Source organism: Sciurus vulgaris, assembly GCF_902686455.1.
Source record: "Sciurus vulgaris genome assembly, chromosome: 3".
NCBI lineage: Eukaryota > Metazoa > Chordata > Mammalia > Rodentia > Sciuridae > Sciurus > Sciurus vulgaris.
In genome coordinates this window covers 59472175-59489957 of record NC_136463.1, presented here as the reverse complement: position 1 = coordinate 59489957, position 17783 = coordinate 59472175, and the positions used below count along the sequence as shown (strand labels likewise).

The window sequence follows — 17783 nt, the reverse complement described above, 5'->3', positions numbered from 1 at the left end:
TACCAACCCTTACAGGGTTGTCCTACCTGGTGGACATATCAATTCTGCTTTTCTAATTTCCTCCAGATGAACAAGATAATTCATAAATTAGTTCATAGCAGTCAGGCATAGTGGGGAGACCAGGCCTCACCAGGGCTCAGGCCAGTCCTTCTGCCCAAGGGTTGTGGTCAGCACTCCCAGAAACTGCCTGAAACCACCCTTTCATGCCAGCCCTGTCCAACTTCTCAGCTGGGTGTGCTAATGATACCAAAGAGGCTCAGAATACACCACCCCGAATATGCCTCATTGGCAGAAGGCTTATTTTGAGCTGTAGGCAATGAAGAAACAGAAGTAGGGAAAATTCCCTACTGTTCCCTTCTCTGGATAATAGCAGTGTATAAATTCTCCTTTGAGGAAGATGCCCTTCTGTACTAAGAGGAGGAGACTGACTTATCTCTGGTGATGAGGAATCACATTGAGATGAGTCTACAAAAGCAGATTCTACTAAAAGAATCCTTGTCTTCCACTAGTTTCCCCTATATATTTTCTAGGCACTTTTCTACAATATATTGCCCCTAGAAACCCTATTCCCCTTTCCTTTGTTTAGTCACTTCTCCATAATACGTCACTCTTTGTTAAAATGGTATAAAAGTCCCTAAGGCTAATCACTTCTTCATATTTTGACTTCTTTTTTTGAAGCTCCCATGAAGATAAATATATTAAGATGAAGAAAAATTATATGCCTTTTCTACTGTTGTCTTTGGTCAGTTTAATTTGTAGGCCCCCAGACACTTTACATAAGAGGATCGGGGATAATTTTTCCAGGTGTGGAGTTGGTCATGAGAGGGGCAGGTGGTGGGTTAGCAACCTTTGCTCCACTTTCCAGGAGAGCATCTTGGAGTTGATTCTGCTCTTGACTGTTACTACTTTGTCAGATTCAGCAGCATTTACCTGACAAATGGCAAAAGATAAACCAACCACACAAAAGAGTCCAGTGCACACTTTACCCTACCTCATCTTGACTTTCAGGTGGCTTTATGTGCCTATGAAATGTTAATCCTCAAGGGTGAAATCAAGCTGGCTTAATCTCAGAGCTACCAGGGCCAGCCATGATGGTGAGCAAAGAAACGCTGCATTTCTCCCCTCTAAAATACAAGGGATCTATTCAGCCAGCTCACCCTCCCAGCACAAAAAGCCATTCTTGAATCAGATCAGCCAAGGAAACCGGTCCAAGTGCAAAGGCAATTTTAGATTTATGTTCTGTTTCCTGTAGAAAAGTGAAACCCCAGGGAGGGACACTGGGAGGAGAGGGCACACAGCCCTGCAGGTGAAGCATTTCTGAAAGTCAAGTTCTGATTCAGCAACTCTGCATTGCAGCCTGGGAATCCATCCTTTTCACAAGTACCCCCGGGGGGGTTCTGATGCAGGGTTCTGGAAGGCTGCCTGCATTCTTAGAGACTTTGGGTGTTGACTGCCAAAATTCAATAGCGGACACCATTAAAACTGTGAGGAGACTCAAGTCCAGACCAAAGGGTAAGAGAATAAGTATATTTACATTTCTCGGGGTTTGGCCCAATCAGACTTTGCTTGGTTTACATCAATGCCAGAAGATAGGTATTTATGAACAATAAACATATGTTCAGCATCCTGAGCTGTACTTTTAAATAGAACATTAAGAAACTGTCATGATTTGTGCAGTTAGTTAACCTGTAATTAATACTGAAGAAAACTAACAATTAATTAACACATAATTTTACTATGCAATTCTAAGTTTAAAATGCCTCTCATAACACCGGGGATCAGGCCCTTGTTCAAACTTTTGTAGAAGGTCTGGCTTGTACCAGTATCCATTTCCAACTCCTGGAAACTGGACCTTCAGATCTTGTTGATGTGTCTGATAATTCCATCACAAAGAACAAAGACAACTCTATACCCAGACATGGTCTGCCAGAGTGTGGAATTCTTTGTGAAATCTTTTAAATACAATTTTTAATGAAAAAAAAAAAAAAAAAAGGATGCTCTTCAAGAGAAAAGAAAGCCCTCAAAATTGACTTTTCTTGGAAGATTCTATATTTGTATTAGGAATGCAATCCAGTTTAGCCATACAATTTTAACTTATAAAAATATATTAGTTAATATAATAATAAGGGCTGGAGATATAGCTCAGTTGGTACAGTGCTTGTCTTGCATGCACAAGACCCTGGGTTCAATCCCCAGCACCGCAAAAAAAAAATATATATATATATTATATATAATATATATATAATATATATATAATAAATTAATTTAAAAAATTACTAAGTGCCCATTTTATGCCAGATCCTCTTCCCACTATTGGCCTAATTGTATCTTTAGAGCAATTTTCAGTGAATATAATAAAATACAGATTATATATTATATAGTTCCCTGTGATTAATAGAAAACAGAATATTTAGCCAGGCATGGTCGTGCAATGCCTGTAATCCCAGTGGTTTGGGAGGCTGAGACAGGAGGATTGCTAGTTCAAATCCAGCCTCAGTGAGACCCTGTCTCTAAATAAAATATAAAATAGGGCTGGGATGTGATTCAGTGGTTGAGTGCCCCTGAGTTCAGTCCCCAGTACCCCTCCAAAAAAAAAAAAAAAAAAAAAAAAAAAAGAAACAATATTAAAAAAATTATTTTCTTGGGTATCATTTTAGTAGAAGTTCTACTTCCTGTTTCCTCACACAGAGCAAATGTATTTTCTGCTAATACTGAAGGGTAGAGACATGAGTGGTCAGGAGAGAATTCTTCCTCTTCAGTAACGAATTCAAAATCTGATACTATTCTAGCAACTGAAGGACAGGGGGGAAAAGTGTTCTCATATCCTAATTGTTGCCACTGAATGTTCAGGAGCCTGACTGAGATCATCTCCTGTAAGTTATATACTTACAGAATGAGGCACAGCAGGGAGATCCAAAAATTTCCCATTAAAAAATATGCAAAAGTGCATTTTAGGTCTTCCTATTCAAATCAGCAGAATATATGCTGTTCTCATTTACACTGGATGTATGAGATAGTTCTCAAGTGAAAATTTCCTAATAAAGATTGAAATTCAAAATTACTTGAATGGGGCTGGGGATGTGACTCAGTAATAGAGTGCTTGCCTGTCATGCATGAGGCTTTAGTTTTCATCCCCAGCACTGAAAAAAAAAATTTTTTTTGCTTGCAGGGTGAATAAAAGGAGATTTTAAAAGATTTAAATAATTTTATTTTTGTAAAGATTATTGAGTCTCATTCTATATCCTGCACATATTGACTCCATTTGAAAATTAAATAAAGCAAAGATAAATATGTTCATAATGAATGAACAAATAGAAAATTTTATGAGAAAAATAAAAACTACTAGTGAACTAAATGGTTGAATTCTAGAACTAAAGAATATAATATTGGAAATATAAAATTTATCGATGGACTTACAGCACAATGAAAATGACCCTCCCCCCCAAAAAAGTCAGTGAACTTGAAGGCAGATCAATAGACATCATTCAATTTGAAGAACACAGAAAAAAAATTGTGAAAAATGAGACATTTTTAGAAAAAAAAAAAAAAAAGTCCCTTGTGAGGGAAAAAGGAGTCAGGGAACAAGGAATAGGGACTTTATTTCTCATTGTATGTTATTTGAAACTCAAGGACTGGGAATGTGGCTCAGTGGGAAAGCCCTTACCTAATATGTACAAGGCCCTGGGTTCAATCCTCAGCACTGCAAAATGAAAACAAAACAGAAATTTTAATCATCAGCATATATAAACTACTTAAATAAGAAATAAGTACACACCGTATCCATATGCCTTATCCTTAACCTTAGTATTCCAACTGAGTAAGTCTGAGAACTGTCCAAAAAGGTTTTCAGTTGCTGTTGATATGAACTGCCGGTTAGGAACCATGGTACTCTCCTTACTAGAGTGGGGTTCTTGAGTCAAGAAACAGTGGAAATAAGACTAGACTTGGAGGAACTTAAAGACAGGCAAGGTTCTACTGGGGCTTCTGCTCAAGCAAGAAGGAGATGCAGCTCCAGCCAAAAACATGTCAGGCTGGACTCCCCAAACAAAGAAAAGGACCAGTTTTTATTCATGTGTAGGAGCTGCAGGAAAGGACTAGAGTCTAGGAATCTGCATTGATTTGGGGCAAGGTTTCAAAAGGTATTTTCTTGGTTTGTCCATCATAGTCACTGTGATGCTGTATTTACAGACATTCCAAACTTCAGGAATGGGCAGTCAGCTTGGAGCCCAGGAATTGTTCCATTCCTCCCCATTGGTGCTCCATCCTGAATGAACATCCTGGCCTTGGGGTAAGGGTAAGTGACTGTAGCTGTCAAGATAAACAGCAAAACTAAAAATCAAGTGGTCTTTGCGGACATCAAACCAAACAGCTATTTATTTTATTTTGGTACCAGGAATTGAACCAGGGGTGCTTAACCACTGAGCCATATCCCCAGCGGGCCACCCCCCCCCCACCCTTTTAAAAATTTCTTTTAGATGTTGATAAATCTTTATTTTATGCATTTATTTGTATGTGGTGCTAAGAATTGAACCCAGTGCCTCACACATGCTAGGCAAGTGGTCTACCACTGAGCCACCACCCCCCCAGCCCTCCCCAGCCTTTTGTGTTTTTTTTTTTTTTTTTTTTTTTTTTTTTGAGACAGGGCCTCCCTAAGTTGCTTAGGGCCTCACTAAGTTTGGAGGCTGGCTTTAAACTTTTGATCTTCCTGCCTCAGCCTCCTGAGTTGCTGGGATTACAGGTATATGCCACCATCCTAGATTTAAAATTATTTTTAAAGAATTAGCTGTTTTAAACTTTAGAATAAATGTGTTACAGTTTATTAAAGAAATCCTCTGAAGGTCAGTGTAGTTTGCACAGGCAGTTTGTTTTATCCTAATGGTGACCCCATATGCCCTTGGTCACAAGAGAAGGGATAAGAATGTGAATCACCACTACTTAGATATTTTTATTTATTATAAACAGGTTCATTCTTCTTATTGAGGAACTTGGTTTCAGATGTAAAAATTTAAATAATAGGTTAGATTTGTCATTACTTTCATCACGTTTTTAAACAACATTAGATTTTATGTTGCTTTGTTTTATTTTATTTATATTTATGGTTGCTTTCTGTCATACAAGTGATATTAATTTTTCATTTCTGGTAGCGATGCAGTCTCCTTTTAAAATAAATATGCTATGTATAAAATGAATACACTGAAGAATAACATCAAAATAATTTTATAGGTAGTGCATGGATATGACACAAATCAAGAAGTTGGTATAGGACTGGGAGTGTAGCTAGGTGATAGAGCACTTGCCTAAAGGGAGAAAAAAATCGGTATAAAATGGTGGAGTCAAAAAAAAAAAAAAAAGTAGATACAAAAGCTAGTATAGCTACTTTATACCAAGCAGACTCTCAGATTATCTCCCTTAAAGAGGAAACAAGAGGTAAAATGCACTGCGTGTTCAAAAAGTGTGTAAAATGAACACATATTGCTCAATGAATATATGTGCAAAGAAAAAAAAAGCAGATAAATATGTTTTTGAAAAAAAATGGTGGAGTCTGGAAGCATAACTTTATTTCAATCCATAAAAATCTGCAGATCACATAAAATTGAAATACACCTTGCATTTTATACTTTGAGGAGCAGCTTTAGCTGTATGCTCATTCATGTAGTAAATTCTAAGCCTGGTGCTGCATATCTGCTTGGAATCCATTATTTTCTATCCACATACTGGTGCTAGGTATGCACTGTGTATAACATCTCGCCTGCAGCTGTGCTGTGCCAGGATCCCCCCCGGGTCCCGAAGCTTAGGAAGTTCAATGTCTGAAGCTTCTTCTTTCTATCCCAGGCCCTGACAACTCCAGGAATCTCTCTCGCGCCTCCTTCACCTGCAGTACTGTGTGGCTTGGTGGTCCCAGACCCACCTGTGCCTGCGCTTTCAGGGGCCTGGAGGTATCACCCAGCCCAACTACATACACTGTACATGGGGGAATCCGAGATCCCGCAGGGACAGAGCGGCCCGAGGCGACCCAGGGCTGGACGCTGATCACTCTGAGGGGTAGACTGTGAGGGCCTAGTGTCTGCCCCCGCAGCTTTCTAGCCGCAACCGGAGGTCCGCTGCATCCCTAAGTCTCCTGCCCTGGAGCGGTAGAATTCGCGCTTGCGCAGTGTCTCCCAGCGATGCAACTTTGTGGGGGAACCCGCCCCGCCCCCTTTGCCCCGGTGACGCGTCACCGGTTGCCAAGGTGACCGCCCTGTTTCCCTGTTTTGCAAGAGCCGGAAGCTCCAGTTGGGTTTAGGAGGCCCACAGTCCCGAGCTTGTTTAGTAGTTCTTTGTGGCGCTGAGGTAAGTAGAACCAGGCGGTTCCATCCCCACCCCTGCTCCTACCTGTAGACTTGTGCCGGTAGGGATCAGCCCTGATTTAGGTTCCCACCACTCTGAGGGCTACTCAGACTGAGCCAGGAGACTTGGGATAAATTTTGGGCCCCACACTCGGACAAACTTGGGTGAGGCCAGAGGAGGGACTGGACTAGGAAGAAATGGGGCGATCCCACACGTCTGAGGTGGCTGGTGAGCCGAGGTGTTCAACCTAATGAAGATCTGACTTGGCTTCCAATTTTGTATGTGTGAGTGCTTCATATATCCAGAGGTCTCTAAGGACGGGAGCCAGATTTTAGGTGGGGGTTGGTGTGAGGGGCAGAGTCCAGCCCTGTTTGAGGAAGGCAGCTCTCAGTCACCCAGGGCTGTGTGCTGATGAGGTTGGTACATTTTAGTCTTGATGTTGCTGCTGAAGCCAGCTAGCCGGTGAGGGTGTAGCTCTGTGGTAGCGCACTTGCTTAGCATGTGCCAGGCCCTGGATTCAGCACTGGGAAAAAAAATGTTGGAGAGATGTTGCTGCTGGCCTCTGCCAACTGCCTTCCTTTGTGTTTCCCTTCTTGTTCTTACCTTTTCTTTATCTTTTCTTTTATCTGCCCAAATGGCTCAATACTCAATTGTCAGTTTGCAGTGGTCACCTTTATTCATTTTTTCATATATATATATATTTTTTAGTTGTCGATGGACCTTTATTTATTTATTTATGTGTGGTGCTGAGAATCGAACCCAGGGCCTCACACATGCTAAGCAAGCATTTTATCACTGAGCCATAACTCCAGCCCCACCTTTATTCATATTTAAGAAAACATTTCTGGGTTCATCTGTATGGCAGAACTTAATTCCAGGATCGAGCAATTCTAATGAGTCATAAACATGTACATGTGTGTTTACCAAAAGATGCACATGAGAATATTCATAGAATTCTCATTATAATACTAAAGGGGAACAAAATAAGAAAAAGCAGTAGAAAAAGACAAGTTTTAGTGTATTTATACAATGGCACATCATGCAGCAATGAGAAAGAACAATCTCAACTGTACAAACAATATATAGATTAATCTTATGAACATTGAATGAAAGAAGCCAGTTGCAGAAGAATGCATGGTGTATGATTCCATTTATATTAAGTATGAAACCAGAGGAACTAATTTATAGTGTTAATGCTCAGGTTAGTGTCACCTTGTGGGGCCAGGGCAGTGACTAGTGACTGGAAAGAGGGTTGAGATGTTCCTTGATCTGGATCCTGGCCACACAAATGTGTGCATTTTGTGTGCATAGTTTGTGATGTATGCAATTTTTGATATGAATGTCACACCTAAATAATAATTTTAAAAGGAAAAAATTACTTTTATTTAATCTAAAAAAAGTCTGCCTTTGATCAGGACTTTGGAAATCTCAAATGGCCAAGCTACTACAATCTCCACCGAAGTTCCTGCCCTCAGAGTGGCACATTGCTAACAAGAACCAGTACCACAGGGCAGAGGCCCAAAGGTCCCAATCAGAACGCCTAGTGGCAGAAAGCCAGAGGCTTGTGGATGAAATCGATAAGACCACAAGGAAATCTCAAAGTGATGTGAACAAGAAAATTGGTAAGACCTCGTGTTTGGTATATTCGTGAGCACATTCAGATGAAACTACTGAATTTTGGCTATACTATCATATTCAAGTGTGGCAATGTATCACTCTTGAAGTATTATGGGACACCATGTATATTCTCCTGGTTCTGAGTTTAAGCTCACTGCCCTAAGACAGACACACAGTAACTCAGTCTGATTTTCAGTCATCCATCAATCATCATTGATTCGATACAGATTTATTGAGGATCTGTGGATTTGTGCCCTGAGAATGATCAGAATCTCCACTTTTTAGGGGCTCCTGGTTGAAGAGGAGAATGCTGTAAAAAATTAGTGATCAGATTATAACCAGATAGGTGATGGAGTAGGGAAACTAAGGTAGGCATGGGGTAGGAACTGGAGAATTGGGAAAGTTTTCCTAGAGAGAAACATTTGAGCAGGGTCTTAAAGGAAGAATAATTTTCTCTTAACAATTCCGTACTTAAAAACAGTATTTAAAGGATGGTGCCCCTAAATAAGTAAAACCAAAAATAAACAAAGTAAAACAAATGGCATCTCCTAAAAACCAAGAGATGATAGACCAGAGGCTACAACTCAAACATGTATAGTGGCCAGGTAGGTAACAAAGAGGTTGAATGTAAGATCACAGGGAATGGTGGCAACTGGTTTTCAAGCTCTAAATTTTAATGTCATTGATTTACTGAATAATTTAAAAGCTTAGCCATTTATAGTGGCATTAAAAAACATCAAGGGTACAGCCACATCAATGTTTATAGCAGCTCAATTCACAATAGCTAAACTGTGGAACCAACCTAGATGCCCTTTAATAGATGAACGGATAAAGAAACTGGTATATATACACATTGGAATATTACTCAGTCTTAAAGGAGAATAAAATTATGACATTTGCAGGTAAATGGACAGAGTTGGATAATATCATGCTAAGTGAAATAAGCCAATCCCAAAAAACCAAAGTCCAAATGTTTTCTCTTATTTGTGGATGCTTATTCATAATGGGGTTTGTGGGAGGCAAGGGAATAATGGAGGAACTTTAGATTGGGCAGAGGGGAGTGAGGGGGGTAGGCAGTGTGGGGATGGGAAAAGATGGTGCAATGAGATGGACATTATTACCCTATATACATGTAAGATTACAAAAATGGTGTGACTGCATTGTGTATAACCAGAGAAATGAAAAGTTGTGCTCCATTCATGTACAATGAATTAAAATGCATTCTGCTGTCGTGTATAACTAATTAGAACAACAACAGAACATCTAGGGGCTGGGAGTGTAGCTTAGTGGTAGAGCATGTGCTTTGCATGTACAATGCCCTGGGTTTGATTTCCAGCACTGAAAAAAATAATAAAAAACAACAAAACAATGACAACAACAATAACAAAAATTATGTGCTTAGGAATAAATCTAACAAAAGATGTGCAAGAGTTCCTCACTGAAAACTACAACTCATTATTGTAAGAAGTTGAAGAGGTTATAAATAAATGCAGGGATATATAAGTTAATGGATTAGAGAGTTGGTATTTTAAAGATGCCAATTCTCCCTAGACTAATATATAGATTCAGTGCAATACCAATAAAAAAAACTCAGCAAAATTTCTGGTGAAATTAGCAAATTGCATCTAAATTCATGTGGAAATACAAAGGATCAAACATAGATGTGGCTAACTCCCAGAAGAATACAGCCGGAAGACTTTTACTGTAGATTATAAGACCTGTTCTTACAAAGCAATGGAAATTAAGGCAAGGAAGTATAGGCAAGGACAGACAAATGGACATAGGACAAATTGACAAGGATAGTTAAGAAGACATAGTGGAGAATTGAGAAATAAACCTATACATTTATATTCATTTATGTTCATCTGATTTATGATGAACAATACTGCAGTGTAATGAGAAAGGGATCATCTTTCTGATAAATTGACCAGTTGGACATTCATATGGAAAAATTACATCTCAAGCCCTACCTCATATCATGTATTAAAAAATCAAATTGAGGTTAGTGTACATCTAAATGGGAAATGTAAATTAATAAAACTTTTAGACAACATCTTAATAACTTGGAAAAGAAAGATGTCTTACCCTCAAATGGAACACACACACAAAAACATAAAAACAAAAATAATAAATGAGACTAAATAAAGGGAACATTTGTTTATCAGAGTCTCCATTAAAAGACTGAGAAAGCAATCCACAGAGTGCAAGAAGATATTTACAACATACATGTCTGACAGGATTTATTTGCAGAGTATGTGAAGAACTTTTAAAAATGGAGCTGGGCACAGTGGCACATTCCTATAATCCCATCAGCTCAGGAGGCAGAAGGATCTTGAGTTCAAAGCCAGCCTCAGCAACTTAGTGAGGCCCAGTCTCTAAATAAAAAATATATTTAAAAAGGATTGGAAAAGTGACTCAGTGGTTAAGCACCTCTGGGTTCAATCCCTCATACAGGGAAAAAAAAAAAAAAAAAGAAAGAACTTTTAAAAATGGAAAACAAAAAGGCAGATAGTGCAACCAAAAAATGGTTAAGAACTTGACTTCTTACAAGAGAGGAAAGACAGACAGTGGACATAAGAAGAGCTGGTTGAACTTCATTAGTAATTAAGAGCTTGCAAATTAAATCCACAGTTTGAATGCCATTACACACCCATAATGACTGAAGTGAAAAAAGAAGAGGTGATTCAAAAGACAGGAAAAAGAAAAACCTAAGCACTAGAAAGGATGTGGGGTTACTAGAACTCTCTTCTGGTGGAGCTATAAATTGTTACAACCACTTTAGAAAGCTTTGGCAGCATCATCTAAAGTTGGACATGTATAACCTTTCACCTTGCTATTCCATTTTGAGTTACCAGAATCCATCCATCCATCCATTCCTTTATTTCTCATTCATTAAGTAGGTCCATCACATGCTAGATTTACCAGAATATAAAGTTGAAGAAAATAAATGCATTTTAGAAATCAAAAGAAATAAAACACAAAAGACAAGTTAATAAAATTATTCCATGTTAGCCTGGACTAAAGTGATGGTTGGAAAGATGAGGAGCAGAGGTGGTCAATAATTAGCATGCTGGTTCAGTTTAGGTAATTCATATGTCTCTAAAACTGAACCAGGAGGACATACACAAATTAAGTACATCAATTTCAAGCAATGAAATAGAAGAGGTCATCAAAAGCCTACCGACAAAGAAAAGTCTCAGACCAGATGGGTTCTCAGCTGAGTTCTACAAAACCTTTAAAGAAGAGCTCACTCCAATACTCCTCAAAGTATTCCATGAAATAGAAGAGGAGGGAACCCTCCCAAACTCATTCTATGAAGCCAATATCACACTGATACCTAAACCAGACAGAGACACATAGAGGAAAGAAAATTTCCGACCAATATCCTTAATGAACATCAATGCAAAAATTCTCAACAAAATTTTGGCAAATCGCATACAAAAATATATTAAAAAGATAGTGCACCGCGATCAAGTGGGTTTTATCCCAGGGCTGCAAGGTTGGTTCAATATCCAGAAATCAATAAATGTCATTCACCATGTCAACAGACTTAAAGTTAAGAATCACATGATTATTTTGATAGATGCAGAAAAAGCATTTGATAAAATACAGCATCCCTTCATGCTCAAAACACTAGAAAAAAATAGGGATAATGGGAACATTCTTTAACATTGTAAAGGCCATCTATGCTAAGCCCATGGCCAATATCATTCTAAATGGTGAAAAACTGAAAGCATTCCCCCTAAAAACTGGAACAAGGCAGGGATGCCCTCTTTCACCATTTCTATTCAACATCGTCCTTGAAACTCTAGCCAGAGCAATTAGACAAACCAAAGAAATTAAAGGGATACGAATAGGAAAAGAAGAACTCAAACTATCCCTATTTGCTGATGACATGATTATATATTTAGAGGAACTCGGAAATTCCACCAGAAAACTTTTAGAACTCATGAATGAATTCAGTAAAGTAGCGGGATATAAGATCAATGCACGTAAATCTAATGCATTTTTATACATAAGTGATGAATCTTTGGAAAGAATAATTAGGAAAACTACCGCATTCACAATAGCCTCAAAAAAAAAAAAATACTTGGGAATCAATCTCACAAAAGAGGTGAAAGACCTCTACAATGAGAACTACAGAACACTAAAGAAAGAAATTAAAGAAAACCTTAGAAGATGGAAAGATCTCCCATGTTCTTGGATAGGCAGAATTAATATTGTCAAAATGGCCATACTACCTAAAGTGCTATACAGATTCAATGCAATTCCAATTAAAATCCCAATGATGTAACTTACAGAAATAGAGCAAGCAATTATGAAATTCATCTGGAAGAATAAGAAACCTAGAATAGATAAAGCAATCCTTAGCAGAAAGAGCGAAGCAGGGGGTATGGCAATACCAGATCTTCAACTCTACTACAAAGCAACAGTAACAAAAACGGCATGGTATTGGTACCAAAATAGACAGGTAGATCAATGGTATGGAATAGAGGTCATGGACACAAACCCAAATAAAAACAATATTCTAATATTAGATAAAGGGGTCAAAAATATGCAATGGAGAAAAGATAGCCTGTTCAACAAATGGTGCTGGGAAAACTGGAAATCCATATGCAACAGAATGAAATTAAACCCCTATCTCTCACCCTGCACAAAACTCAACTCAAAATGGATCAAGGACCTCAGAATCAGACCAGAGACCCTTCATCTTTTAGAAGAAAAAGTAGGTCCAAATCTTCAACATGTTGGCTTAGGATCAGACTTTCTTAACAGGACTCCCATAGCACAAGAAATAAAAGCAAGAATCAACAACTGGGATAGATTCAAACTAAAAAGCTTTCTCTCAGCAAAGGAAACTATCAGTAATGTGAAGAGAGAGTCTACAGAGTGGGAGAAAATCTTTGCCAATCATACTTCAGATAGAGCACTAATTTCCAGAGTCTATAAAGAACTCAAAAAAAGCTCTACACAAAGAATACAAATAACCCAATCAACAAATGGGCTAAGGAAATGAATAGACACTTCACAGAAGAAGATGTACAAGCAATCAACAGATATATGAAAAAATGTTCAACATCTCTAGTAATAAGAGAAATGCAAATCAAAACTACCCTAAGATTCCATCTCACCCCAATTAGAATGGTAATTATCAAGAACACAAGCAACAATAGGTGTTGGCGAGAATGTGGGGAAAAAGGTACACTCATACATTGCTGGTGGGGTTGCAAATTAGTGCAGCCACTCTGGAAAGCAGTGTGGAGATTCCTCAGAAAGCTTGCAATGGGACCACCATTTGACCCAGCTATCTCACTCCTTGGCCTATACCCAAAGGACTTAAAATCAGCATACTACAGAGATACAGCCACATCAATGTTCATAGCTGCTCAATTCACAATAGCCAGACTGTGGAACCAACCTAGATGCCCTTCAATTGATGAATGGATAAAGAAACTGTGGTATATATACACAATGAAATATTACTCTGCCATAAAGAATGATAAAATTATGGCATTTGTAGGCAAATGGATGAAATTGGAGAATATCATGCTAGGTGAGATAAGCCAATCTCAAAAAACCAAAGGACGTATTATCTCACTGATAAGCGGATGATGACACATAACGGGGGGGTGGGAGGGGTTAGTGTTAGGGTTAGGGTTAGGTTTAGGGTTAGGGTTAGGGAGGGGGGTAAGAATTGAGGAAGGAAGGACTGTATAAGGGAAAAGAGGGGTGGGAGGGGAAAAATAACAGAATGAATCAAACAACATTACCCTATGTAAATTTATGATTACACAAATGGTATGCCTTTACTCCATGTACAGAGAAACAACATGTATCCCATTTGTTTACAATAAAAAAAATGCAAAAAAATTAGCATGCTGGATCTATGAATTAATTTTAACAAAGGATAACAGGAACAAAATAATAAAGGTAGGATGCATGTGGCATTTGTGGGGAATGAGAAGAGGTCCCAGTCGAAGGAAGAGGGAGCAGCATGGAGATGAGTGGAACTGAGTCAGGGTGGAGGCTGGACCAGGGCTGAGGGAGACCTTGAATTTGAAAGGTTCCATAAGTAGCTATTCAGAATTTAGGAGGCAGAGTTAGAAATCTGAGAGACATCACATTAAGACTCAAGGAAGGTGTTGAAAGAGAAGAGAAGAGGGCAGAGAATGAAAAGGATCAAGGGGCGGGTTGGGAAACAAGAGCTCAGGTAGAAGAACAAAAAGATCAAGGTCAGGAAGTACAAAAGATGAGGGTTGTTTGGGTGAGGAAGTCCTCTGTTGTAACCAAGTTTATCTAAATGTCAAGGAGGCTGTGAGTTGAACATAAAGGAATCTGGACTGGTGACTTGATGATTATTGGGACATTTGAGCTAACAGGTCCAGTAGTGAAGAGCAGTGAAGAATGCAAGGTGGGGGTGGAAGAAAGCTACAAAGTAAGGGGTTCCTCTTTACTCTTTACGTGGTTTCCTCATGCGATAGTCTCCTCTCCCTTCCAAACTTCCAGCAAATAGCAGTAAAGGATTCATGCAAGCTATGTCTCCAGGACAAGGAGAGAGGTGGGAGGGAACAACAACAGCTTACTGATGAAAAGAGGAATCTGGGAGCTAGAAAGCAATAAGTCAAGTGGCGACACACTCAGGAACTGCAGAAGGTCAGGATGGGTAGAGGACTGTGAGCAGGGAGCTGATTGGTGCTGCAGATTGATGCTGCAGAAGCTCATTCAAAGCTGTTCCTAAGTTTCCATGAAATGTTCACAGTTGGATCCATTTACTTCCAATGATGGAGCTTCAAGATAGAACCGAAAACAAGATGGGTTGAAAGTCTTTATATAAAGCCCCTTCTCTACTCCAGTAGAAAGCTCAAAGCCAAAGGACTCATTGAGAATCTACTGCTGAATGGTGATTCTTCCTGCTGGTTCCCAGGACAATGGTAGTGAAACTTCTACCCTGAGACAGGAGACAGGAAGATTTTTCTATGGAGAAAATAAACTGATCCAAAACAAAAGATCTACCAATGCTAACATTTGGGGGTTCTCCAGTGAGGTTACTGGACTCTGTCTAATCACTTTGTCCAATAAAGCATTCTGGTTGACAAGAAGTCCTCCATGGATGGAACCACGGGTTAACATTTTAGCACACCATTTTTAAATCAGATGAGGATCACTGTGTCAGCTCTTTGTCACTGTGATAAAAATACCTGTCAAGTACAACTTAGGGGAGAAAAAGTTTATTTTGGGCTATTTCAGAGGTCCCAATCCATGCTCAGCTGATTCCATTGCTCTAGGTCTGAGGTCAGGCAGAACATAAAGGCAGAAGGGCTTGGTGGAGGAAAACTTTCAGCTCATGGCAGCCTAGAAGGTGGGGGTGGGGGAGGGACAGAGTCAGAGAGAGAGAGAGAGAGATATCATGGAACCAGGGACAAGATATAATTCCCAGGACACATACCCCCCATGACCTTCCTGTAGCCATGCCCCACCTATTTATAGTTACCACCCAATAATCCATTCAAATTATTAGTCCATCAAGTTGATTAATCCACTGGAGTTTACAGTTCTTATCATTGCCTAAAAGTCTCACTTCTGCACCTTGCTGTACTGAGAACCATGCATTCAAAGCATGAGCTTTTCAAGGGGACAATTTTCGAATCCAAACCATAACAATCACCAAACACTTAAAGAAAACCTCTAACAGAGTAGATGCCAAAACAAACAAACAAACAAACAAGCACATGGAAACTTGGGAAATTGACTAGTAATCTTGGGAATTGACTCAGCTCCTTGAGAATCAAGAAAAGATATTGTATCCATGGAAAAAGAAGAGGAATCTTGAAAAAAAAGAACATTCAGTGAAAAGTTCTTGGAAACTAAAAGCACGAGAGAAGAAGAATATCTTAAACATCCAATTAAGTGTTGAAAGATAAAGTTGAATAATCTTCAGAAAGTAGGGTGGGAAAAGGCCAGGTGTGGTGCATGCCTATAGTCCTAACTAGTTGGGAGACTGAGGTAGGAAGATCCTTTGAACTTAGGAGATCAAGACAAGACTGGTGATAAACTGAGTGAAATCCCATCTCAGAAACAAAAACGGGGCTGGGGTTGTGGCTCTGTGGTAGAGCACTTGCTTAACACTTGTGGGGCACTGGGTTTGATCCTCAGCACCACATAAAAATAAATAAAAGTATTGTGTTCATCTACAAATAAAAAAATAAAACAAAAACAAAAAAATTTGAGAAAGTAGAGGAAAAAAGAAAGAAAACAAATAACAGGAGAGGAAAGATAAAGGAATTAGAGAAATCCTTTGGGAAGCTTAATAGTTAATAGAAATTCCAGAAAGCGCATAGAGAAAATGGAGGGGAAGAAATCATCTGTGACAGAATTCAAGAAAATTTCCTAGAACTACACGACCTAAGTTTTCAGATTAAAAGGTCATGCCTGGTGTCTGGTACTACAAATAAAGTTGGCACTAGTGTGAAATTTTTCAACACCAAGAATACAGAGAAATTCCTAAAAGTTTTCAGAGTGGAAAAAATAGATCACATAAAAAAAGTCAGGAGTCAGAAGGGATTCAGACTTCTCCCCAGAAATCCTAGAAAATAGAAGAAAATGGAGTGATGCCATCGGGATTATAAATGGAAAGAATTCACAACCTATAAACTAATGCACAAATACCATCAAATGGTGAGAGCAGAATACACGTAGGTTAAGACTTGCAAGTTCTTAAAGATTTTACCTTACAGATATCCATTTCTTAGGAAGTTAAAGGATGTGCTTCTGCAAGTTGAAAGGGTAATCCAAGGAGGAGGAAGAAATGCAATCTAGGAAATGGGAGTCCAGCTCATGAGAAGGGTGAAGGGAATTCCTCAAAGCAAAGTCATAGGATGATAACTATCCAGAAAATAGAGTCAGCCATCCGGGTAGGACCAGGAGGAGAAAGGGTTCTGGGAGAGATGTCTCCAAGGAAGAAACAAAATTAGCAGATTACTTGATGGATTGGAATATAGTCAGAGGATACTTATAGTCCTGTCAGAAAGTTTGAGAAGTTAATAATAAATAAATAGAAAGTGAGGCAATGACAATAGTAACCATTTTACTGTTTCTGTGTATCCCACAATGCATTGTAAACTTCTAAAGTGCACAATAAAATGTATCTAAAAAAATAAGAGTCATTTTATAGAAGGGGAAACCAACAGTTATATGATGAATACACTATGAATTTATAATTCAAATGTCAAACTGTTCTGAATTCATTATATATTTTATAGTTTTTCTACTATAATCAGTTATCTTTTACTTAAAATGCTTAGTAAATTTGCCTTTAATTATCATGAAAAGGAAAGTGAAGCAAAAATGCAATTCTAATTGTAAAAAATATATCATAGCATAATATTTATATGATTCAGGTACAAATGACATTTACATATTTACAAAAATATGACTAAACAATAAATTATTTAATGAAATGGTGATACAAATACATTGGGAGAGGAAAGGACCATGTTGTTTGAGTTGGTTAAAAGCAAACCATGCCAGATGTGGTGGCACACACCTATAATCCCAGCTACTCAGGAGGCTGAGACAGGAGGTTCACCAATTTGAGGCCAGCCTGGGCAACTTACTGAGAACCTGTCTCAAAATAAGAAATTAAAAGAACTGAAGATGCACCTCAGTGGTAAAGTATCCTGGGTTCAATATCCAGGATACTAAAAAAAAAGCAAACAAACAAAAAATCTCCCTCACCCTCCCTCAAAAAAAAAAAAAAAAAAAACTCAAAGCAAAGGAAAAAGAAAATCATTATCTTTCATCATAGGAAATCAATAGATTAAATATTAAACTAATAATGA

General features: G+C 38.6%; 1 protein-coding gene across 3 annotated transcripts in view; it reads left to right on the top strand.

Moving 5' to 3' along the window:
• Positions 1-17783, top strand: part of TEKT1 (tektin 1) — a 53678-nt gene that overhangs the window by 10919 nt on the left and 24976 nt on the right. The window contains exons 2-4 of one of the 3 annotated variants that reach the window (XM_079134114.1): positions 1357-1512; positions 4189-4294; positions 7743-7949. In XM_079134114.1, coding sequence (XP_078990240.1) covers positions 7760-7949 — 190 coding nt within the window. In that variant the 5' untranslated portion in view covers positions 1357-1512; positions 4189-4294; positions 7743-7759. Of the gene's footprint in view, positions 1-1356; positions 1513-4188; positions 4295-6200; positions 6331-7742; positions 7950-17783 lie in introns of those variants that run through there. The other 2 variants (XM_079134113.1, XM_079134112.1) reach the window with 2 other exon arrangements.